General features: G+C 38.6%; 1 protein-coding gene across 1 annotated transcript in view; it reads left to right on the forward strand.

Annotated features, from left to right (window-relative positions):
* The first annotated feature begins 10 nt into the window (after positions 1–10).
* The window catches only part of atad2b (ATPase family AAA domain containing 2B), a 79,942-nt gene continuing 55,087 nt past the window's right edge, over positions 11–24,865 (forward strand). The window contains exons 1-20 of the mRNA XM_030128651.1: positions 11–204; positions 2,213–2,379; positions 4,379–4,410; positions 4,518–4,665; positions 6,535–6,634; positions 6,743–6,884; positions 7,269–7,400; positions 7,530–7,605; positions 7,791–7,892; positions 8,019–8,130; positions 8,246–8,361; positions 10,042–10,216; positions 10,336–10,424; positions 11,772–11,931; positions 13,164–13,254; positions 13,423–13,734; positions 14,352–14,502; positions 15,574–15,760; positions 17,047–17,232; positions 23,480–23,615. Of these exons, the coding sequence (XP_029984511.1) occupies positions 106–204; positions 2,213–2,379; positions 4,379–4,410; positions 4,518–4,665; positions 6,535–6,634; positions 6,743–6,884; positions 7,269–7,400; positions 7,530–7,605; positions 7,791–7,892; positions 8,019–8,130; positions 8,246–8,361; positions 10,042–10,216; positions 10,336–10,424; positions 11,772–11,931; positions 13,164–13,254; positions 13,423–13,734; positions 14,352–14,502; positions 15,574–15,760; positions 17,047–17,232; positions 23,480–23,615 (2,713 nt within the window). The 5' untranslated portion in view covers positions 11–105. The remainder of the gene's footprint in view (positions 205–2,212; positions 2,380–4,378; positions 4,411–4,517; positions 4,666–6,534; positions 6,635–6,742; positions 6,885–7,268; positions 7,401–7,529; positions 7,606–7,790; positions 7,893–8,018; positions 8,131–8,245; positions 8,362–10,041; positions 10,217–10,335; positions 10,425–11,771; positions 11,932–13,163; positions 13,255–13,422; positions 13,735–14,351; positions 14,503–15,573; positions 15,761–17,046; positions 17,233–23,479; positions 23,616–24,865) is intronic.

Genomic DNA, 24,865 nt, shown 5'->3' on the forward strand with positions numbered 1-24,865 from the left:
GAGAGAGAGAGAGAGAGAGAAATGGCGCCTCGATGCTGTGCTCTCTGAGCCAGTGTTAGGAGCCGGTTAGGGTGATTCTTAAAGGGTAGACAAAAGAAAGAAAACATGCGGAACACAAGGAGAAACACGCGGCCGACGAGCGGCCCCTTCATCTCCTCGCGGACTAGGTCGTCGTCGAGAATCGAGCGAAACTCTGACGAACATGTAAGCCGGTTTCTTTTCTTTGCCGGTGAGCTAGCTGGCTGTGCTAGTTGGCTAGGTAGCTCTAGCTGTGGCCTCAAGATGCTCCAGACAGTGCATTATTCACTGCAAAATACGAGCCGTGTTCAACTTGACACCCGTTCGGCCGTGCACATGCACAATAAAAAACTTTAATTCAACCGTTCGTACGTGTGACACTCGGACCGAACACCTCGCGCAGCTGTCAAATTACAAGCTAGCGACGTTAACTCCTGGCTAGCCTAAGTTGAGTTCCCTTTGTGTTTGACAATTTTGCCCGGCTGACTTGTTTCACCATTGTCTCTACAAATAAGCTTTCCCTATTAAGACAGTTGAGATTTTTACACGGAGCTATCAGCACTACCTCAGGTCGGTGTCCTGGCTGTACGACCGTTATTAGAATCTTAAATGTGTAGAGAAAACCTTAGTTGGGCTAGCGTTTGTGGGTTATTGCTAGCCCGACAGCTAGCTTACAGTGGGGGAAGGGAGTCCCAGGTTCACAACAGTTGGCTGGCTCAGGTCCCATTTAGCAAGTCTGAACTTGGTGAACTTTTTGGTGTTGATACCCTAAGACCACTGCACACACTTTTCGCTTTAGTGTGTGTTTGAACGTGTTGGAATAGCGTAACACAGGATCCTATTTCACTCCTTATTTATATCCTACACTCAACCACAGTTTTTACAGTGCACGGCCGACCTAGAAGCTGCCTGACAGTCTTTGTTTCAAAATGTAAACAGTGAGATTATGCAAGGCAGGAGCTTCGTGTGGAGAGCAACGTTTACGATGATTGTGGTACTTACCACAGCCCGACAATATATTATTTACAGTTCTGATCCAGCTATATCGGGCGGTTTGGTGAAATATTAAAATTGTACTCATTCCTAGTGTATGTCCACTCCACTGGACTGCGAGCAAGGATCACTAATAACATACGGTAAAAACGTAATTTATGATAAAAAGGCTGTAGAGTTGTAAATCTTACACCTAAGGCAATTTTACATTCGGGAAGTAAGATTATTATACTCTACCCCCTGCACTCCATTTTTATGTGCAGGCTTTTATATCATTAACGTGTTGCCCAAATGGATCTTAGTTTTGTAGCCATGTTTCAAAAATATTACAAGGGTGCAATAATGCATATTCAATTCAAGTTTATTTTTATTGAGCACATTTAAAGCACAAGGCAGACTCAACAGATATATAACATAAAAACATAAAAAAAGACACACAGGGCTTTACAGAATTAGTTGGATATGAAAACAAACAGTCAAACAGCAGAAGAAGGGGATGGATTAATGTCCTTAGACCTTCCTTCTCAGCAAGAAAAAACTACAAAAAAATCAGTGGGAAAAGAGAAACCTCGGGGAGAACCACAGTGAAGGAGAGATCCACTTCCATGGATGGACAGGCTATAGATTCACCAGGACTGATGGATGTCCATTTGCAGATGTAGTTCCAGTCTGTAAAGATGCAGTAGGGATCCATGCGTTCTTCCTGTCCAGCTCTGTGTATACGTTCACTGTTGGTACATCTTGCACATTTCAATCAGTCTGTCAGTCAGATGAACCCCTCTTGCAGGCATTGCAGACAGTTGCCTATGACAACAGTGAGATATGCTCTCATATCAGCAGGGAAGTTAAGCTGTGAAGGGCGTGAGCATCAAGGGCATATGTCTGGTTAGTGCTCTGTTATGATTCAGAGAACACACTGAGGAGTTGGCTACAAGCTGTCTTTTCAACATGCAATACTTTGTCTGTATTTCCTGCTTTCCTCAGTGGAGTCCTCTGTGTTACTGTGGATTTTTACCTGAGCAGTTTGGTCTTATTTTTGCGTTATTTGCTAAATATTTAGGATTCCTACACTGCTTTCAGGTAGATTATTTGGAAGTAGTTGTGAAAAGTTGTCAGGGTACTTGGCATTCTTTTCCACTTGATGTGTTGGTCACTGTTGCATTTTCTTCAGTCTTGGATGTGGTATCTTTCTGTTTTGTAGAAGGAACCCAGTAGTGATCTGAGCAGTCCCAGCAGTGCACGGTTAGCCCCCCCCTCCAAGAGGGCCCGGCGACAGACTGCTTCAGAGCCCAGCTCCAGTGACACTTCTCCGTCTCCTCAGGTGAAGAATCAGAGGGTCAGCTGGCACATTCCCACCTATTGCACCAGGTAAGCAGCTGGTTTATTCTTTTGAATTATGTGTTACTGGCAAACGTAATTATTTAGTGAGAGTGCAAGGTTTCTGTTGGCTGAAATATGATTTTTAAAGAGCTTGGCTTGATTGGCTCATTAAGTTCATGCTTCTTTCATGAAACTGTTTTATCTTTAGTCATATTTGAGAAGAAAAATTGTGTGGATCACTCTTGGACAAAATTAATTTGGAAGAAATAACCCCTTATGCAAATTGTACAGTTGTGTACATGTATAATGAGGTGTGTTTGTTAAAGTAGCTTCTCCTTTTTATGATATAAAAAAAACACTGCCTGAAGTAGTAAATTAAATTTATTTTGTTTACTTTATTTTCTTCTGATCTGGATAACCACAAGTTTGAAACCCGGTTTGAGAGCAGTGCATTTAGTTGTTGGTAAAAGCTTGTTGAAGGAAAGTACAAATTAGTTTGAGTGTAAAGGCATTAGAGTCAGATGTGAGGTCAAATAATAAAAACTAAATGTTTCATTAAGGCCAATTGGCAAACTTCTGCCATCACCCCATATTGTCCTGTAATCACACTGAGAGCATTACCAGAGTGTGGCCCCAGCGCAAACCACTTAACACTAACAGTTAGGTCTTAAATCGCATTCATAATGATATTACATTTAAGTTGTTGAAACCTGCAGAGTTCCTAGGCTAAACTGTTATCTTGCCCCACTTTTTCTGACACAACTGTAGTGGTGTCTCAAGACCTGTGTTGCTATATAGTTTTAGTTTGTCTCTACTAAGAACAAGTAAAAGTAAGCATTACTTTCATTATTTATTAATTGTCACTAAAAAAACCTCAGAGCCTAATTGTGTTTGTTTTGTAATTAAAGCTGCAGGAGTGAAATAAAGGGGTCAAAAACACCAGAATATGGCTATGTTCTAAGTTAAGTGTGTTTTAGAGGGAGGTTTTCAGTGCCTTGAAGGAGGTTTTTAAAATGAACATCCCACAAAACTTCACAGTGGCAATACTGGGAGCAATACCTGAAGGTCTGGATAGAAGGGCAGATAAATACCTCTTGAATATATTATTCACTGCCGCTTTAAAGTCTGTAACCATCATTTGGATGAAACCAGAAGCTCCCTCTTATAATACATGGATTCAAAAAGTTTGGGATATTTATCAAATGGAGCAGATCACATTCTTACTAAGGCTTCAGAAAGCCACCTATACTAAAAGATGGGAACCTTTGTTGCCTTTATTGCTGCAATGATAATATTTATTAGTGATGCAAAACCCCATGTTGTATATCAAAATGCTGTCATCCTGCTTCTGTCTAGGAATTATACCTATAACCTTATTTTTGGAGTGGATATTATTTATTTGCAGTGATTGTTATTATTTTCTTTAATTTCCATCCTATATTGCCTATGGAGGTTTATAAAAATACAGATACAGCTGAGAAAAAGGAGAAGACACTTATTGAACTGTATTTAAATGTATGCATTGTATTGTACTGATAAAAAAGAAAATGTAATAAAAACTAAGTAAACAAAAAAACAGAATATGAAAATGCACCCCTTCCTTCTGCAGCTCTCTTTGTTCCATCCAAAAGAAAAGCCTGATATAAAAGAGATGACCTGATGCTTTTTCCTGCTGCTGTAGAAGAGACGATACTTTTCCAAACTTCAGTGTCAGGCCACGGAGTAGACTGTGTCTGATGGAATTGGAACAGCAATCAGCAATTACAGCTTTCAATCATGTATCTAACCCTCTTACCTGCCTGAGAACACCTGTGAGCAGCCAAAACCCCCTGTCACGGGGTAGATTTTCTAATGAGATTCAGACTTCAGACAATGGGGAAGAGATTTTTAATTTCCTATCAGGCCACTTAATTTACAATACACTGAAAGTTAATGGGATTTTTCCCAATGATGCCAAAAACATGATTATGCACTGAAGCTTAAACTTTTGTCTTCTGTGCAAATGCTCATACATATTAAAACTGTTTTCTTTTTTTTTTCTCTCTAGGTTATCCTCTCGCATAATGCAAAATGGACATGGTAATTAATTTTTCCCTGTTCTTTATGTTATACATAAATAGAATGTATGTTTGGGAAGCATACATAAAAAAAACTGACCGAATACTTATTATTTGTTGATGTTACAGCCCATATGAGTCACCGCGGCGAGGAGAAATCCGGGACGGATCATTCTCACATGAATGGCCATGTGGAACTGAAGAGGAGCTGCCGGGTGAAGAAGAGCCAATTTGAACACCTCAACCAGAGCCTGCTGTTTGACCAGCTGGTCAACAGGTAGCAAGCAGTCACAAAGCCATATTTGCAATACTGCTTGAAACAAGAGAAATACAAAATGTGAGGCATGCTCATTTCATCTGTTCAGTGGAAATGGTCTCCTAACGCTTGAGAAAAGGAGGAAAAACGATGAATCCAAGTCTTTTACTAAATTATCATTGGTTCCGATAATCATTTGGTTGGTTTCTTCCAAATGCCTTTACTGTACACCTGAACACTGTACCATGTTGCAGCACGTTATAAACTCTGTGACTTTAAAAATGCACAATTTTGAAACGGTAACATGTTCTTCAGAAATGGCACAGACGCTATTTATTGTGAAATTGCCGTTTGTATTTGCATGACTGTGATTATTACAGCCATTACATGACCTGAAACTATGTTGATTTGCGTTCATGTATTGACTGCACAACAAAATTACCAAAAGTTCTATTTTTTGGTCCGGTGTCTACATTATTTTTTATTTTTATTTTTTATTTATTTATCGATTGTGCATTTTTTCTAAATGTTTTTTTTATATATATTTGAAATGAAACAGAACTAAGTTCACAGGGTTCCTACACAAGTATGGAAAAGTATGGAATTTGATTTTATAAATTTCCAGGTCTGGAAAAGTATGGAAAATGGAAACAAATGTATGGAAAAATATTCATGTTCCAAGACTGTTCTAGTTTCTAAAACATAAAATTCTGAATATCTTAAAAAAAGAAAAAGATTGATCTGTTTTTTTAAGGTGCTTGCTAGCGCAGCTAAAATGTTTGTGTGAAAGCACATGCAGTAGGCTACGCGTCCCAGAAAACATTTGGGCAGATTGACAAGTTGAATGCCCAGCTTTCTGCTCTTATCCTCCTCCAACCCATTTTAAGGCCTGTAGAAGCCAATAATGTAATAACAACCAATAACGTAATAATGGCTGATAACGTAATACATTTGCCATTCTTAAAATGTAATTGGCCAGTAACATAATATCTGGCCAATAACGTAATAAAAATCCTGAACCGATAACATAATAGCGTTTGGCCAGTAACGTTATAACTTTTAACATTATTGGCTCAGTTATTACATTTGCAAAGAATTATTTTTACCAGGCCAATAATGTAATAACCAGCCAATAAGTTCTAACGTTATTGGCCAAAAGTTATTACGTAATCAGTTCAGGACTTTCATTACGTTGTTGGCCAGATATTACGTTACTGGCTTATTACATTTTAAAAATGGCAATTTTGTTACGTTATCAGCTGTTATTACGTTATCGGCTGTTATTACATTATTGGCTTCTGCAAGGCCCGCCCAGGTGTTGTCAAGTTTCACTGCTGCTTTGACAGACAAGTGATGTCCACACACTGTTCGTGAGTGAGCTGTTCACCATGCCTTGTATGATCGTTGGCAGAACTCATGATGGGTAGATGTAAATTCTCTGATGACTGGCTCATAAATCCCAAATATAAAGACTGGTTGGAATTTTTTTTACCAAGACATCTGGAAAATAGGGTCTGGAAAAACTATGGACTTTTGAAACTTCAAATGTGTAGGAACCCTGAGTTTAGTTGAAGGTGAAGTCGACTTTAGCCTACTGTGGTAGAAAGCATTTGCTTCTGTGCTCTGAACAGTACATCAGATGAATTGCGTTTCTTCCTGTTCTCACAATCTGAACCACCCACAAATCAGAGATAGAAATCAGGACTTTACCTTCTTAATATTTCTTCTTTTATCTTTATCATTTATTGAAGTATACAGGCAGCTCAGTAAACATTTCACTGAGAACTGCACTGCAGCCATAGTTAATAACTCCCTTAGACCAAACTCTATACTCATGTTGTGCTTTTTCAAAGTTTCTCACAGTCTTTTTACTTTACTCTTTCTATGAAGCACTGCTGAGGCTGTCCTGCAGGAAATGGACAACATCAGCAGCATCAGACAGAGCCGTGAGGTGGAACAACTTCGCATGTGGACCGGAGACACTGAGGAGGTGAGTATGGTAGAAGCAGAGCTAGAAAACTTCGAGAAAGAAAAGTGGCACTGCCTGATCCTCTAGGTTTTGGCTCAAGTGATAGCATGAAAGCTTTTTTTCTTTCAGGAAAACATGGACATGTATTCCCGAGTGAAGCGCAGGAAATCTATGCGCAGGAGTACTTTCAGCATGCCTACACACCACAAAGTCATAAGTAAAGCTGAGCAGGAGGAGGAAGAAGAGGAAGAAGAAGAGGAGGGAACAGAAGGTCAGTGTTCTACTTAAATGATCTTAAAGAAAAGGTGTTAAACACATAATCTTTTACTAAATTCATCAGAATACTTTATTTATCCCAGGGGGACATTATTGGGTGCTACAGTCGCTCCATTCAAGTAGAATAAAAAGTATATACATATACATATTAAAACACTATGAAGACACAAAATTAGAACAGCAATATGTACTAGACAGTGTATTATCAATATGATAATAGATAATTAGCCTTAACATTACAAAGTTATTGGAATACCACTGTTCTTTTTTTGTTGTGTCTTTTGTGTGTTTGAGACTTCCTGTAGATCCTGAATTTTTTAGGAGCTCACATTTGGTACTATCCTCATCAAAGTTTGAAAACTGAACTTTTGACTTTCAGAATCTCATGAGGAGGATGCAGAGGAAGACGATGATGACGGAGATGAAGCAGAAGAGCAAGGAGAGGAGAATGACAGACCGTACAACCTGAGGCAACGCAAGACTGTGCAGCGATATGAAGCACCACCTATAGGTAACATAGATAGCATTTCCCTCTTTTTTCAGCTGTATTAATGACATGTTTATGGTAATATAATGATTGCAATGATACGTTTTTATGTCTTTTTTTTTTTTCATTATGTCTTACATCTTGTTTTCTCAGAGCCTGTGAACAGAAAACAGAGCAACCCCTCACTTTTTGACACCCATAGATCCCCAGCAAGAATAAGCCATATAAGGTTGGAAGAAATTTCTAAAATATCACATAAACACAATGGTAAATTAGAATTGTTGTAATGTTTGGCGGTTGAGCACTGTTTTTCCACTTGCAGTCACTAACATAGCTGTGATCTTTTTGAGTTTCTGATCATTAAGGAATGTGACAGTGTCATTCTGATCCTAGTTTTTCCACATTTCTCTCCAGAGTGAAGAAACATGCCATTCACAGTAGTGACACCACCTCATCCTCTGACGAAGAGCGCTTCGAGCGAAGAAAAAGCAAAAGCATGACCCGGGCCAGAAACAGGTGTCAGCTTCGACTTTCTTTTTTTTTTCCTTTCACTCAGTCGCTCTTTTGCTTTGATAAAAGCACTTTTCCATCAAAGTGTGAACTCCTCAGATGTTAACTGAAGCTGCGGTATTTGCTGTGCAGATGTTTACCAATGAACTTGACTGCAGAAGATCTAGCGAGTGGGGTGCTCCGAGATCGGGTGAAAGTGGGTGCAAGCCTGGCGGATGTGGACCCCATGAACCTTGATAGCTCAGTAAGTGAAGTAAAAAAGTTTCGAAATATGGTTGTTAATTAGTAAGTGTTGTGCTTTTTATTCATCAGGTTAAAAAGTAATTAGTCCTTCAAAAGGTTGTGTTTGTGCTCCTCAGGTGAAGTTTGACAGCGTTGGTGGCCTCAGTAATCACATTCAGTCACTGAAGGAGATGGTCGTGTTCCCACTGCTCTACCCTGAGGTCTTTGAGAAGTTTAAGATTCAGCCTCCCAGGTGAGAGGTGTAATTAAAACTGTTTACTTTAAAGTGTTTGTTTTCTGTGTGAAGCTAGATAGAACACAGAATATTGAATATTGACTGCAAGACTACTTTGGCTACACTTATATGTGGGCCAGATCAAGTGGTGACACAGGGACATATTTCATGTTCAATAAGCTCTGTGTTGAAACTAAATAAGTTATCTCCATGTTTAATAAATGTATGAATCAGTCTCAGTATGCCCATTCACATGATGCGTTACAGCAGAAATAAAATTTTGAGTAAAAATACTTAAATTACTGCTGCGTGACACGGCTACTCAAAATGAACATTTTTTTTCACTTTACGGAAATGTATAAAACATGCTGTTCTCATAAAAAATTGATCCTAAATGAAACATAGGCCTTTAGCTATGATGTTAAACTACTATGGTGATCAATATTAGATAAAAATGTTTAAATGGTAAGTTTTTATGAACACAAATATATTGTGACACAGGGACAGCAGTTTGTACCTTTGTTCAGTATCAGAATAAAAGACTTTGCAGGAACTAAAACACTACAAATATGCTAATAAACTTTTATTGAACATACATATTACAACTGAATTGATACATACAGTGAACAGCAGTGCATATTTTACAAATAATTTGTTGTACATAACCTTTCTATATTCTTGTACTGTTGAATAATTAGTTCCTACAGATTCACAGACTTAAAATATCACTTATACAAGGAAGAAAAAATATTATTAAAGTTAATAGTGCATTTACATATGTCAGAAGTAACTTCATAATCAGTTGTATCTTTTTTTCTGTAAGTGAAACTGAAAATTTCAAACAGTTCTTAAGCTAAAAAATGAGCCTATTTGAGAACTGGTGAAACTTAAATTTTTGACAGTGACCACTTTCACATTATCTGGCCCATGTATGTCTTTTGTGGAGTTTTAAGGTTTTAACAATATATGAGTGATGTTTATAGAGAGAAAAATCACAGTTTCTTGCTTTAATACTTAAATGTTAGTAGTTTTGATTGTATGTATCAGATCAAGGTTATATTAACTGAAGCAATATTTAATATTCATTATATAATTACTTACGACTGAATTAATTTTCAATAGGAAATGATTTTGGTCCTTCATACAATTTAATTACTAATTAAGGTGGATGTAGACGGTTACTTGAGGAATAATTGAGACAAGCGGGATTAAATAAAATCTTATCTACTTCATTTGTGTAAAATCACACATACAACAGTAAATAATACACTGCCATATAAAAATCCCCTTTTATATCAAATGGGTCTGTGGCTAAATGAGAAAAGTGATTTAAGAAAATGTAAGTGTTATCTATGTAAGACTTTCATACACATGTGGTTATTTGAAGTTTATGTTGGACTCTGTTGTGCTGACGGATAGACATCTGACATTTGCTGAACTCTGTTGGAGTGTTAAAGGAGCAGACGAGTTGCCCTGATAAGCTCCAACTCAAAACCTGTTCTCTGTTTCATGGATGTGGGCAACAAACACTATAAATACTTCAGTAATGAATATAGCAGTATCAATAAACAACACGCTTCTTAAGCAAAACAGACTCGAACATAAAATTCATGTAAGAACACAAGAGGAAGCAAATCTTCCATAGTGCACCTTTTATATAAAACATGAAAGAGCATTTATTCTTCCTTTTCTTTTTAGAGGGTGTTTGTTCTATGGCCCACCAGGGACAGGAAAGACCCTGGTAGCACGGGCACTTGCCAATGAGTGTAGCCAGGGAGACAGGAAGGTTTCCTTTTTCATGAGGAAAGGAGCCGACTGCCTCAGCAAGTGGGTGGGTGAATCAGAGCGCCAGCTACGATTGTTGTTTGACCAGGTGAGCCATTTAGGCAGCACTGCATCAAGTCCAAGTTCAAGTCTTTTCATTGCTCTACATGTTTTTACAATTATAACCAGAGTGTGTTTAACAGAAGTCATACGTATGCTTCTGTTTAGGCATACCTAATGAGGCCCTCTATTATCTTCTTTGATGAGATTGATGGATTGGCTCCAGTTCGTTCCAGCAGGCAAGACCAGATACACAGGTAGGTGTAATGTGGTTCAGAATGCAGAATATTCTCCATTTCATGCTTTAAACATACAGGCACCTCTTCCTTAGTAAAGCATCAGATTGCACATGTCATCTGCCCGGAGTGACAGCAATGATGTATGGCTTTTATTTTGTTTTTGCAAATTACAAAATTGTGATTTCACATATCTCATCTGTGGACTCAATAGAATGAAAGGATACCGTCTCATCTGAAGCACCTCATTCTTACATCTAATGAAGAGGTGCAGCCTCCTATTTACTCAGTACAGTTCACATTGGCATGTCCGCCTGTTGGGTGAAAATTGCTGCTGCTATTATTTTACTCACCAATGGGGGGTGTTGTCTTGCTTGAAGTGCTGCTCTGAAACAGCTGATACTGAAATCCCTGTTACTGTGTGTTCAGTATGCTTTGAACTGGGATTAGTGTTCATACCAATGAAGTAATGATTTATTGCAAAAGTGGTCCTGTTGTAGAGTTTAAGGTGTGGTTTTGTCTGTCTCTCAGACATAGTGCTGTTTTGTCAGTATGACGTGTGATTACAGTTCTGGATAAGAGAATATTCAAACATAACATGAGAATATTTTTGATTTTATATATAATCTGCATTTTTTTTTTTTTTTAAATTCAAATTTTTATTCAGAACAATTTCATAACATATTACACAGGACATCATTGGAACAAAGTACACCGTTCTCTTTTTTTTTTAAAAAAAAGGGTGTCAATATTGTTCACCGAAAGGAAAAAAAAAAGCTAGTTTGTGAATCTCTGTTGCATGAATAATGTCATATAAACATAGACTTTACAGTGAAACATAACTGAAGAGTGATTTGTAAAGGTTAATGCTTTTCATGGTCATCTTACTTTATACTGTAGAACAATAACATGAATAGTAATAAAGATTATATATGCAAACAAACATATTTACTTACACACAGTCACATTTATCTACGTGTATAAATGATCGTGGACGTGTCCATGAAGCACACACATGTAAAAAAAAAAGAAAAAAAGTATAATATAAATGAAGTAAATAAGTAAGTAAATGGATAATAATAATGATAATAACAAGCTTGTACATATAGCCAACCACACTTCTAGGAAATAAGACAAAGAAAATTGTATATAAATACATATACATGTATACACACATAGTAGTATTAATCATAATACAAAGAAAAAAAAGAAAGTGGGTTGATAATCAGCATTTTTAAAGCTAACCTTTGAAGCTTTATGTCGGTGAAATTCTGTTAAAACTGGGGCATGGAATATTAAGATATTTGTCCACTTAAACTCAGTGCCATGTATTTCATTCTGTCCTACCACTTCCCTCCCCCTGTCCAGTTCTATTGTGTCTACTCTGCTGGCCTTGATGGATGGCTTAGACAGTCGTGGGGAGATAGTTGTCATTGGTGCTACAAACAGACTTGACTCTATCGACCCGGCACTCAGGAGGCCCGGACGCTTTGACCGGGAGTTTCTGTTTAACCTGCCTGACAAAAAGGTGAGTCTAAAACAAGCTGGGTACATTAGATACAGGCATTTCCAGTAGATATACAAAGTCTTGCTTCCACTCCACTCGGATTTTCAGTAGGTTTTGTCAACAGTAGCTGAAATTGAATGTACATCTGAAATATCATGCCTCATATATGTGCAAATGTACTTGTTCTTGCCCCACATCAGCAGTTTGCTTCAAGACAGCAGCATACAATATTCCAAACATGGAGCACTATCTGTGGATACAGTGCTGTAACCACATGCGCACCCAGCTGGAGAGGCAATATAACGCCGAAGCAATTAGCGTTTTACTCATAAGAATCCTGCAATGAAATTAGTACATGCAGCTATTTGGCTATTTAATGCAGTGTCTTTTTTTTTTTATCTCTGTTGGATACTTTGATCCAACAAGCAAGTGGCAAATCAGGCTCTCATTATATTTCAGCAAAATTCCGATATCATCGAGATTTATTGTTATGGTAAACCGATTGCCTTTATCTTTGATTTGTTTTAAGACGTGACTGTCAGTTAGATAACATCTCTGTGACTCCTTCCCATCGAGTCTGTCCAATAGGTCGTCTTGCATCATTTGTCCACTCAGTGGGATCATTGGTAATGAAAGCTTAATCTGCATGCTCTTGCCGGCTAAGATCTCCAGCAGGGAGCTCTTACTAATAGTAAAAAAAAAAAACTGTTGTGCAAAGTGTAAGTATTTCTAACCATTAAATGTAGCTCCCTCTTGTTATTCCCCAAGCAAGAAGACAGTTGTGTTAGACGTGTGATAAAAGATGATGTAAACTGTTGCCTTTAACTCAAGACAAAGATTACTTTGTTCTTAATGTGTTCTCTTCAGAGGAACGTCCTGCAGAGACATTGCAACAAACTAAAGCTCATCTTGTGCTGAAGCACCAGCACGCCTTTCAGTCAAGAGCTCTCATACTTATCTGTCAGTCACTTTTATCTTTCTCCAGTGTTGTCAGTTTTAGAAAGAGTTAAGACTAGTAGACTGCTTTTATGCATAATTTATAGTAAATATGTTTGTTTTCTTGTTAACATCGCCCTGCTTTGTTTTTCCTTTATTCTCACAACTCAGAGTTTAAATGAAATGGAATCCAAAAGTCTTATCTGGTTTGTTAGAAGCAGCAACCTCTCACCTTTAGCTGTGTTTATTAGTGTCTCTGTTGTATTGACTCAGACTGCTTGGGTTGCCTTTTCCTTTACCTCCTGTCTTCTGTTCAGGCCAGAAAGCACATCTTGGAGATCCACACGCGGGACTGGAATCCCAAATTGGCTGAGCCATTTGTAGATGAACTTGCAGAAAAATGTGTCGGTAAGAGCTCCATGTCAGGTTAGATTTTCACTGGCTAATGTGGGGGTGTATGTTGTCAAGAAATTCTTTTTTGATTTATCCAGCTGACATTTATGTTCCCCTAATTTGAAAACTGACAGCATTTAGACCAAAGAAATAACATAACGTTTGTATCTGACTGTCTTCCAGGCTACTGTGGTGCTGACATCAAAGCACTTTGCACAGAGGCAGCCTTGGTGGCACTGCGCCGCCGATACCCCCAGATCTATGGCAGCAGCATCAAACTGAAGCTGGATGTCACCTCCATCATCTTAGGGCCTGGTGATTTCAGTAAGGCCATGAGGACAATCGTCCCAGCCTCTCAGAGGGCCCTCGCTCCCCCGGGCCGAGCTCTGTCCCCCACCCTCAGGCCCCTGCTGGCCAGCTCTTTCACCTCGGTGCTGAAAGCTCTCCTCAGAGTCTTCCCCCACGCTCAGTGTACTGACAGGGACAACACACATGGTAAGCAGCTGGATTATGTGGCTTTACTTTTTGTGGCCACTGTTGGCTGCTTCTCCTTCTGACTCCTGCTCACACCTTCTCACCTTATTCAGTTGTTGTTGGTATGCCTTTGGTACTTTGCAGGTATTAATTACATTAGCTTTCTTCCGTACTCAGCCTTACTCACTGAATGTAGAAGCTGCAGTGTAACTTTCCCGTGTGTACAGAGGTGATGATACTGATATTGGAAATCCAGTCATCCTACTTCTGCTTCAATAACTCCCAGACAGCCAACAAGAGTGTTTACAGCAGAATAGCCACAATACAGCAACTGACCAATGAAGGATTGCTTATGGGACTTGCACTTCTTACACCTAGTAATGTCCTGAATTTCCCAGGGTGATGTACTGCTTTGCATGCCTAGCATATCCCAAGAAGCCCAAGAAGGTGTTTTTCTTATTTTATTCTCCCTTTTCTTTAACTGTGGCACATTAATGTCTTTCCAAAGGATCACTTTAAAGATGAATCGCTCTATTTTCTAAACTTGCAAGTAATTTTTCCACCTTTGTGCTCATTAACTTCTTGAAAATGTAGCTACATATGTACTGCTGGGAAAACAGTCTTCGTTTCTTTCCTAGGCGGTGACAATCAATTGTTTGAAGAGGACTTGTATAGCGATGAAGACAATGAGGAAGGCTCTGCTTCCATCTATGAAGTCCAGCCTGCTGCATCCCCAAAGAGTCAGCTCTCCTCTTCTGCAATGCACAGACCCTTCCTCCATTTCTCCAGGCAAGTCCACAAAATGTTTTGCTGTGACTGAGCAACAAAGTTTGTTATTAAATCTTTAACTATTACACTAGTGTAAACAGATGCAATACAGTACAGTGTATACTCAGAAATATAATGTGTACATAAAAGCTGGACAATTGTTTGTATCCAATAAAGAAGATGTTCTACTACAGGGGTATCTGTTCTATAAAAAGAAAACTATGTAAGGTGTGTAAGGTAGAATTACAGCACACGACATGGACATAACACAGCTATCTAACTTTATTCAAAGTTAGTTAGTTAATTGGCATCATTAAAAAAAATGTTATCCAACTTGTCCCACAACATGTGTACTGTAAGGTGGAATTACAAGTAACGTGCTGTAAAGGACACTGTAAAGCAAATTAATCTTAATTTATATGCATTCTGTCTTTACAGAATGAAAGGATAGTCTTTACTGAGCTGCTGTTAATGGTTAGGAAGGTAATGACTTAGCTAAGGTTTTTATAGGTCGTTATAGATCTGCTTTATTTTCTGTTAGCAAATTATTTTTGTCCTGTTTGTGGTCACCCCAAAATTGTTAAAATACATTGTACCTCTGTATCATTTACTTCAGCTGTTGAAAGTTTGTTCTTATTATTGGTTTAATGTTTGAAAATGACTCCTAGAAAACTACTTTGCTATGATTATTTATAGTCCCAGGGCTGTTCTTCTGTAAAAGGCATCCTTAGATCAGGGGTCACCCACCCTGGTCCTCGAGAGCTACTATCCTGCATGTTTTAGATGTTTCCCTCTTCCAGCACATCTGACAGTCATTATCAGGCTTCTGCAGAGCTTGATGATAGGCGTATCATTTGAATCAGGTGTGTTGGAAGAGGGATGCATCTAAAACATGCAGGATAGTAGATCTCGAGGACCAGGGTTGGTGACCCCTGCCCTAGATGATGAAAATGTATGTATAGTAAAGAACATCCAAAAAACCCCAGTTTTTTTGTTGAGTATGAATCCTTGATACACAACTTTTTTCACTCTTCTTCCTGTTGTTGTTGTTGCTGCTAACTCTGACTGACTCGTCACCTTTGTGCATTTTAGCTCTGCTCTCCAACAGCCCACAGCTTACCGGCCTCGTCTCCTGCTGGCTGGGTCCCCAGGTTCAGGACAGAGCTCCCACTTGGCCCCTGCTTTGCTGCACCACCTGGACAAGCTGCCAGTGCACCGTCTAGACTTGCCCACTCTCTACTCAATCAGCGCTAAGACGCCAGAGGAGTCTTGTGCTCAGGTAAAGCACACTAATGCAATTATAACACACTAATTCAGTTACACAGATGACTTTTCCTTAACACTTGGGAATTTGTTGCCCGTTTGTTGTTGAAATTTAGTGCTTCCAGCAAAGTTTGTTCGTTCCACCACAGACAAACATCCATATGGCTGTCATTGACATAATCCTGGGTTTCGCGCACATAGACTTTACTTGGGCGCGCCGCCCAGGTATATTGATGGATGCCAAAAAGCATCTTGGCGACCCATTTTAAATTTTTCTTTTACTTCTTTATCCATCACAGAAACAACACCATCTGCAATGGATCAAACTAGTGGATGTGTACTATTACCCACACTACTCATGTACACATAAAGGAATGTTCATTGTAGAGGTGTGGGAAGGGCATTGGTTGCTCAACGAGTCCTTGTCCATTTTGCTCTCACACAAACACCTTGACGACAGACTTGTTTGCTAATATCCCTTCCTCTCTGTGTGTACTTGAAAACAAAACATGATCATATGCAGGAGAAAGAGTTGTTGATGGCTTCCTCTAGCTGAGAAGTTGGCTGGATGAATGATCAGCAAAATAAACATCCCAGCAAATTAGTCGAAGGCTGATGTAAACACTTTAACTCTGCTAGTTAGTATATTTATATTGTTAAAGCCCATACACTGTATGATTTAGGGCTGTCCCAGACTAAAGATGAGAAATGTGTAGCAATATCTTTAGTCATGGATACACAACGGTTGGCCTATGTCGTACAGTTAGAGAGGTTCACTGGTGGCTCTTGACCAGGTCCTGTGACCAAAAACGGTCTTGAGTAAAATTGTGGCAGTCTCAGAAGTTGTGTTTGACCATCTCACAGCATGACTGCTCCTCCAATCTATGTGTAGTCAAGAACCAACAGGAAGTCAGCATGAAAGGACACATCATGATCAATGTGACATATAAATGTTTGTAGTTACAAATTGTAACATCAACAGTCTTTCCAAAATTGACCTTTTTTCTCAGAAAAAAAGTCACAACTGGATGTTAATTCTTCTCTTTCCCCCCTCAACTTTGAAGGTTTTTACATATAACTTCTTTGTTTAATATCTATAGATGATGTACACTGATGGTGTTTTGTTCTTGTACATTTTGTAAATGTATTTGTCACAAAGTCTGCATACACTTCTTGTCAAAGTTAACTTTTTTAGTTTGCAGTTGCACATGGGCGTTTTCCTTCCACATGCACACCTCATTTAAGTCTTGTTTACTAAGATATAGATAACATTATGTCTCTGGCCTATCTATGGGTTTGTAGGTTTTCCGTGAAGCCTGTCGGAGCGTGCCCAGTGTGGTGTTCATGCCCCATATCTCAGAGTGGTGGGAGACGGTTAGCGACACTGTGAAGAGCACCTTCCTCACCCTGCTCCAGGATGTGCCCTCGTTTAGCCCCGTCCTTATCCTCGCAACGGCTGAGACTCACTATTCACAGCTGTCTGATGAGGTAGGAATCCAATGTTTACGTGCACACGCACACACACCTGAGTTGACATTTTTGAATTCACCTCGAGGCCTCTACCAAGATTTTGTGATTACATGTTGTTGTTGAGAGGAGATTGTTAACCTGATGCCATTTTATATACTAATGGAAGCTAAAGCACAGAAACGGATTCATTTTTTTCTTTTCTACTCAAGGATGTTAGTGCTGATATATACAGGGTTGTCAGTCAAGGTCATCTCCCCCCACACAGTTCTTATATACTTTGCCTCCATTTCTTGTCATTTATCCATCTTCTGCTTTTCTCCCTGTGTCTTGTACTCTTGCTCCTTTATCGTTGGATTTATTATTCTGCCTCTGAAAACCCAGAGGGGAGTTGGACTCCCTGTTGAGTGCAGTGTTCTAAGGGAGGGACAATGATAGCATGAGGGGAAATGGAGAAAACTGGAATTAGGGCGAGAGAGAGGGATAAAAATAAGGAGGAGGGTCCTCCTAGTCAAGCAACAGAAGGGCTTTAATTAGGTCCGGGGGTTGGCAGACCCGTCCGTGTCTTTACCTCAGGACACACACCACATCAATATGCCTGTGCAGACTGTGTGGGCTGCTTTCCCATCTTGTGTGTGTGGCTACTGTTTTGGCAAAGTGTCTACTCTGGCAATGATCCAATGCAAGAGAGACTTCTGGGTCGTTTCTTTCTGTGTAACAGCACCTGGATTGTTGCAGCTATTGAGAGTTAAGTTTTATTCTCGGAAAAAAACACAGTTGCATCTGCATAGTTACAAAGTTTAGTTTTGGTTATTTATTTCAATCCTGGTGTCTTAACGTCCCTGTTTTTGAAATCTTTCCTTTCTGTATGCTGTGCCCTTGAAAGTTGTTCACTGTAATGCTGTTAAGTTTCTCTTTTTACTTAAGCTGGTTCTTGTTTGTTTATCTAAGCGGTTGTTTTTAGAAGTTATGTGTTAAAGAGAAAGTAATTAAACCCCTGTATTCAATTCTGCATTAGTCACATAGATTGCTTTTCATTAAATACTAGGTGACTGCAATTGTATGATCAGCAATTACTGTTTTCCTCCATTTAGCTTTCCTTTGGTCCTTGAACACATAGCTATGCCTGGAAGATGTGAAAGCTGATGGCATGTGATGGGAAAAATGGTGTGTTAGAATGTGGGTATCAAATCTGTCCTTAGGCAATGTTGGCTTTCTCTCTGCATACCCACTCTTTTCCATCTCATGCTGGTAATTTGTTGTGGTGTTACATCAGTGTTTATCTTTCCTTACTTTTTATAATGATAGTCATTAAATTGTGAGGTCCCTTTCTTTGCTACGAATCTAAATGCAAATATTATGATTATACAACATGTTGTAGTTTGTTCCACCTTTAATGTGATATTTTCTAGAAAGAATAATTTGCAGTGTTTGAAACAGTGGAAATCTACTTAGGCTGTGTACATTATCAGTAGTTTTGTGTAATCTTATGCAAATATTGAATTTATTTCTTAGAACAGTTGCCTTTTTTTCTTTTTTCTTTTTTTAAAATGATGGCCAAACTCTTGTCGTAGATGTTATCTACAGCATCATTCAGACAAGGACCGAGGAGGAGAGTGGTTTTAATTTTAAAACAAGGACATGCTGCTGTCTGCAGAACTGTGAATGAATTGGCTATCTTAAGCGTGTTGTTTCACTCTCTGGCGTGGAGAACACAGTGACAGCTGTTGTCTCAGCTCCAAACCTCAGTGGGGAACAGGCAGAACCCCTCCCCAGCCAGATCTGACACCACAGGCTTGGGTCCAACTACAAAGCTCCCCTCCCTGTCTTAACAAAAGTTAATTCAGCTTCGATTGACTTCCTTTTGAGTGGAGGGACAATAGAAATTGAGCTTGTGATTGTTAAACTGAAGGAGCTGGACATTTTGATGTGATGTACTTTTTAAGCATCGTGTATACAACATTTTCCAGCAAGAATGTGATCATCAGGAGTCCAGTTTCCTGCCCTGTTGTATTTCTGCTGCTTATTACTCTCTTCAACAAAATAGCAAGGCTTCTGATGAATTTTATTGTTCGAGAGCTATATTGTCTCGTAAGACAATTCCTCTTTAGGGTAAAATACCTGATGACAGTATTTATCACTTGCCACATTTATCATGATATATAATTTGATAATGCTGCTCAGTGGAAGAGTATTCTGAAGACTGAGGGAAGAAGGCTCTCAATTTTATATGAACATGTGGCACCATTTTGCATTACGGTCAGTGTAACAATGTATGCTTTGCAGTGTACATAAACTCAGAAAAATGTTAAACCATAAACTTTCTTGTTATAAAAGTTAATAGCGATATGAGTGTAGATTTCTGCATTTATGTGTACTTTAATGCAACATTTTGTCTGTCAGTGGCCATGTGTTTTGTCCAAAATGATGGGTATTTCAGAGTTTGTGAGCTGGATTGTTCCTCTCTGTGGCCGGACTCCAACATGGAGGACAGCAGAACAGAAGCAGTGTGTCTGTAATCAGACAGAAATATGGAAGAGACTGTATTTTTTTCTTACTCCATGACTACTTCTGTCTTGGCACAGTCATTTTCCTGCCAGTGTGCTCAATATCCTTCTAAGATTTACTTGCCAAACATAAAATCTACCTGCATGTGGTGCTCTATGGGTGTTGTGTATTTGTTTTGTTTGATAGGCTGTTTGATAAGAGCTATCCACACTGAATGAAAATATCCATAGCTTACGATTTTTATGAATATTAATTATATCAGTCATGATTTGCGGTTGTTATATTACCTAGTCCTAGTCATTTTTAGGCATTTATTTTTAATTTAAATATCAGTGTCAGTATTTTTTGATCAGGTCTTTAGTGTCCAAAGGGCTATCACAAAAATGATATTGTAGCTTGATTAAATAACATGAAGTTGTTCTGGGGTCACAGACAATGTGTTTCCCTAGGATTAGTATCTGTTTAAATGACAAAATAAATATTTAATTGATTTAAGGAAGCAAAAATCCAACTTCAGTTTCTATAGTAAAAAATTGATTTAGGTTTTTATTAGAGCTGTCAAAATTAACACGTTGACGCTGATTAATCCATCATCATGATTAATCTGATAAAAAATTTTAACACAATTAACCCATCTGCAGCGCAGAATGACTGTGAACGTCTGCCAACGCATTTCGGGCAGTTTGTCCAAGTAGAGTTAGCATCGCACATGTGCAAACAGGCAGTTGATCCGGTAGTGACAGACAGCAGAGCCAACCCCTAAAGATGGAAGACTCTAAACAGCATGTTGGCCCTCTGGATGGAGATATGGGGACAAAAATCCAGGACCGAACAGTTGTTTAAAGTTGTTTTGCTGAAACTGTTGAAGGTGTTGAATAAACATGTTAAGTGCATATATACTGTGTGTGTATATATATGTGTGTGTGTGTGTATATATATATATACAGGGTGGGGAAGCAAAATTTACAATATTTTGAGGCATGGATTGAAAGACAGTGTATGACCAATTAGTTTATTGAAAGTCATGAGAATTTAAATCTTCAAATCATATTTTACTGCATTTCTAACGGTCTTGTTGTCTACCTCAAGTTCACTTGCCATTTTTCTCATGGATTTGGTTGGATCCTTTAGGATTTTGGATTTGAGAGCTTTAATAAAAGCTTTGGTACATTTTTTGTTGCTTCCTCCACTTCCAGACTTTCTTGTAATAGTTTTGCTCATAGTCATTCTCTTCTTTACATTATAAACAGTCTTTATGGACACTCCAACTATTTTTGAAATCTCCTTTGGTGTGACGAGTGCATTCGGCAAATCACACACTCTTTGACGTTTGCCTTCTTGATTACTCATATGGGCAAAAGTTTCTGAAAAGGTATGGATAATAGTGTTAGGTATGATTATGACATCAATATATGTTTGGTTTCAAAACAATTGACGTAGTGCCTTCTGAGAAAAAACAACTAAATGTTCATTGTAAATTTTGCTTCCCCACCCTGTATGTGTGTGTGTGTGTGTATATATATATATATATATATATATATATATATATATATATATATATATATATATATATATATATAATGTATTCCCTTCTTTTTTGGTTGTTTGCTCATGCTAAGTCAAACATGTTTAATATAGATTAAAAATTAATATTTAATTGTGATTAATCGAAATTAATCCACAGCAACCCTGCGATTAATCTGATAAAAAAATTGTAATCGTTTGACAGCACCAGTATTTACAGTTCCTCCAAACAGACATTCTTTGCACATTAAGCTGTCTCCTCTACATCCCCTCCCTGCTTCTTTTCTGCTTTATCCATCCACACATTTCTGCCATCTCTCACTATGTCTCCACCCCTGCAGCCTTCATCGTGATGAAAAATACTGAGAATCATTACCTGCTGTGTGCTACACACACTTTGGCTGTCTCTCACTCCCCCACCATATCCCTGCTTTTACTCAGTTTTTTTTTTCTCTTCTCCTTTTCTGAGAGGAGAGAGCCCAAAATCCAGAGAGAGAACAGGAAAGAACAGAAGGTGATGCACAGAGAAGGGGAGAACAAACATGTCATGGATAAGGGAGTGGATCGATGTGAAAGACAGATGGGGGGCTACAAACTGTAAAGTAGATGCTTAGTCAGCAATGGGGCTTACCATTGGGAGTAGCCTTGAGCTCCATAACAGAAGTGAACTGGGGTCTGTTAAGCCCCTAGAGCTCCAGTGTAGATATAGATAGCAGGAAAATTGCAGTGGCTGGAAAAATACTTCTGTTTTCATCCTAAATACTTTTCTTGTGAGGCTGAATAATTTTTAGATTTTCTTTTGCTTTTCATCGTAGATACTGAGACTCGTGATAGAATGATTGTCAGATTTTAATTTGATAAATAGATGGATGGATGCAATGCACAGTTTGATGGCTGAATTAGAATTTTTGGATATTTTACAAATTTTTGAAAATGTAAACTTAGAAAATTTGTCCCATCCCATTTCTTGGACACTATTCATTAATTGGTGCAATAGTCTGTATATCTTTTAATTGTGCACAAACTGTACCTCTACCCTTTTATTGTTCTATTTATTCTGTATGTTGTGTGTATGTTGTAGGCTTGTGTTATATGGACTTGTGTTTACAATAAAGTTTATTATTATTATTATTATTATTCACCCGATTCTTTTCAAAATGGGGTACACAAGTTCTTTACCACTAGGAGAGGTGCTGAAATTGTTTGATTTTTTGCAAATTTTTAAAAAGTTTTTGAAAAGATTGAAAGTTAAGACTCAAAAAAATTAATCCCTTGGTTGGCAGGGTATCGGTGAGCAGGAGGGGCAAAGTGTTGTACCACCGGGCAGGGATATTAGTAAGCTCTGCTTACTTTTTCACAAGGAGTGATATTTTGCTTTTTTTTAAATGGAATTATGCATTTTAAAACATTTCCCTGTGGTCTACATAAACTGTAAATGCTATGCTTGGGTCTGAATTCTTCATTAATTCAACTCCACAGGTCCATCTTCAACCCTATTTCTGAGTAATGACACCAGAAAGGTCGTTTTGAGCGCTGGCCCTTTAAATGCACATGACCCCACCCCCTTCTGGGTTGTTGGCTATGCTGCTCTGTCCCGTTCAGCCACTTGTGTTCGTTAATACGGCCAACAACTGAACACTTTAGGTAATCTGCTTGAAATTTGGACATATTTACAGTATGGACTACAACCACTGGTGCTGATAAACGATTATGGCGAAATCTTTGTCGGAAGTCTTGACCTTATATGTGCAAATGTTGTGACGTAACTAGTTATAGACATAACAAATTAAGCAGGAATTAAAATGGTTTGTAGAAATCTACTCAATATTTGCCGGAATAAATATAAAGATAGCTTTGCAGTACCTGGAGGGTTCAAATTCAAGCTTTTGGAGCTATTAGTGTCCAAATACACAAATAAATGTACCAAAGACTAATAAAAATGGATTTAGCAAAATATGACCCCCTATGAATTGTATTGTCTTAATGTGATTTCGACATTGATCAAAATTTGAAATGAGTAGTTTTCATTTTTACCTCAAATGTTTATTAGTTTAATAAATTCCTTACTGGGCTCCTTGATTACTGATCATACACACAATTGTTAGTACCTCTGATTTAATAAGGTAATTTTTATATATCTAGTGGTGTGTGAATGTAGAACTCTGCAGTGTTATCCCTCTACAAAAAGATGGTGAGAGGTTTCTAATCGATCCCCTCTTTGTTTATTTAAATCCAGGTAAAGACCATGTTCCAGAGGACTTATGGGGAGGTGGTGACACTGTGCCCACCAGGAGAAGAAGACAGGAGGAAATTCTTCTCTGACCTCCTGCTGGTTCAAGCTGCCAGGCCTCCACCGCGCCTCAGGAATACCGGTACTTGCACTACAGTAATCACTTCACTGTGCACAAACACGAGACAGCTCTGATTCATCTTCGCTGTCAGTCCTAGAGGGCAGTGTTGTCTGCCTGCGCCTCTTCCCTTCCTCTGTCTGTTCTCAGTTTTGCCCTACAGTTTTCTCTGGATCAAGTAAAAAAGGTAGAGGAACAGATGTGATTTGACTGGTACATTTGAGAAATGCTGCAGGGATGCAAACTTGTCACCTTTGAATCCAAAATAGGTCATTTGTGTAATCTGAGTAGATCCATTGAGTTTTTGAGATTAGAGGGGGTTGGAGGCGAAGCATGCATGTAATTGCCGACAGGGAGCAGGGGACACATACAGGTTCAAGCTCATAAAACTGCCATACGCCAGCTAGTATTCTGCATATAATTACACTTCGTCAAATAGAGGTGACATAGATTGGTACTGTTTATGTTAAAATATACAGTGTTAAAAAAAACAAAAAACAGAAGAGGTGACTGAGAACACATGTTGGTGTATCTCTACAAGTTTGGATCAAAAGATGAAGAAGCATACAGGAAGAGATGGATTGTGCTGTAACTGAATCGACATGTGCATGACAATATTGTTGGCAGCATCTTGTGATCAAATGGTCAGGTGATAGATGGGTTAAAAGGTAAACATAACAAGAAAACAATGTGGAAGTTTATTGAAGTGTAATTAGATTAGACTAGACTTTGTTAATCCCACAACGGGGAAATTCAACAATCAAGGCAACAATAGAATAAAGTGCAAGACAGAGTGCAAAAAATAATAATGGTAAACAAAACTGTGCAGACTAAACACATATTTACAGTAGAGTGGAAATGCAAAATGCTGACTCCCATAGACTGTAATTGAACTTCTTTTTAAAGATACTAACTATATTTTCCCCGCGCCTCACTCTGATCTTAAACTTTTTCTTCTGTTAGTTTGAGGTCAGGTCGAACAAAAGTCTTCCATGTCTGCCTTGTTTTGCGGTGATTGACTGGTCTGTATGACTGCTTATTCATCTGCTGAGTGTTTATTTCGCGTTTGTGCTCATTAGAGATGGGAATCGAGAACCGGTTCTTTATGAGACCCGGTTCCCAGTAGCTCGATTCCTTGGAATCGTTGGCCTGCCTGCTTAATGATTCTGCTCATTGATTACACCTTTGTTGCACATGTGTGATGATGTCACACATACACTGCATTGTTTTGGTTTAGAATGTAGCCAACATGGTGTCGAGGCAGAAACGCTCCA

Source organism: Sphaeramia orbicularis, chromosome 24 (assembly GCF_902148855.1).
Source record: "Sphaeramia orbicularis chromosome 24, fSphaOr1.1, whole genome shotgun sequence".
Taxonomy (NCBI): Eukaryota; Metazoa; Chordata; class Actinopteri; order Kurtiformes; family Apogonidae; genus Sphaeramia; species Sphaeramia orbicularis.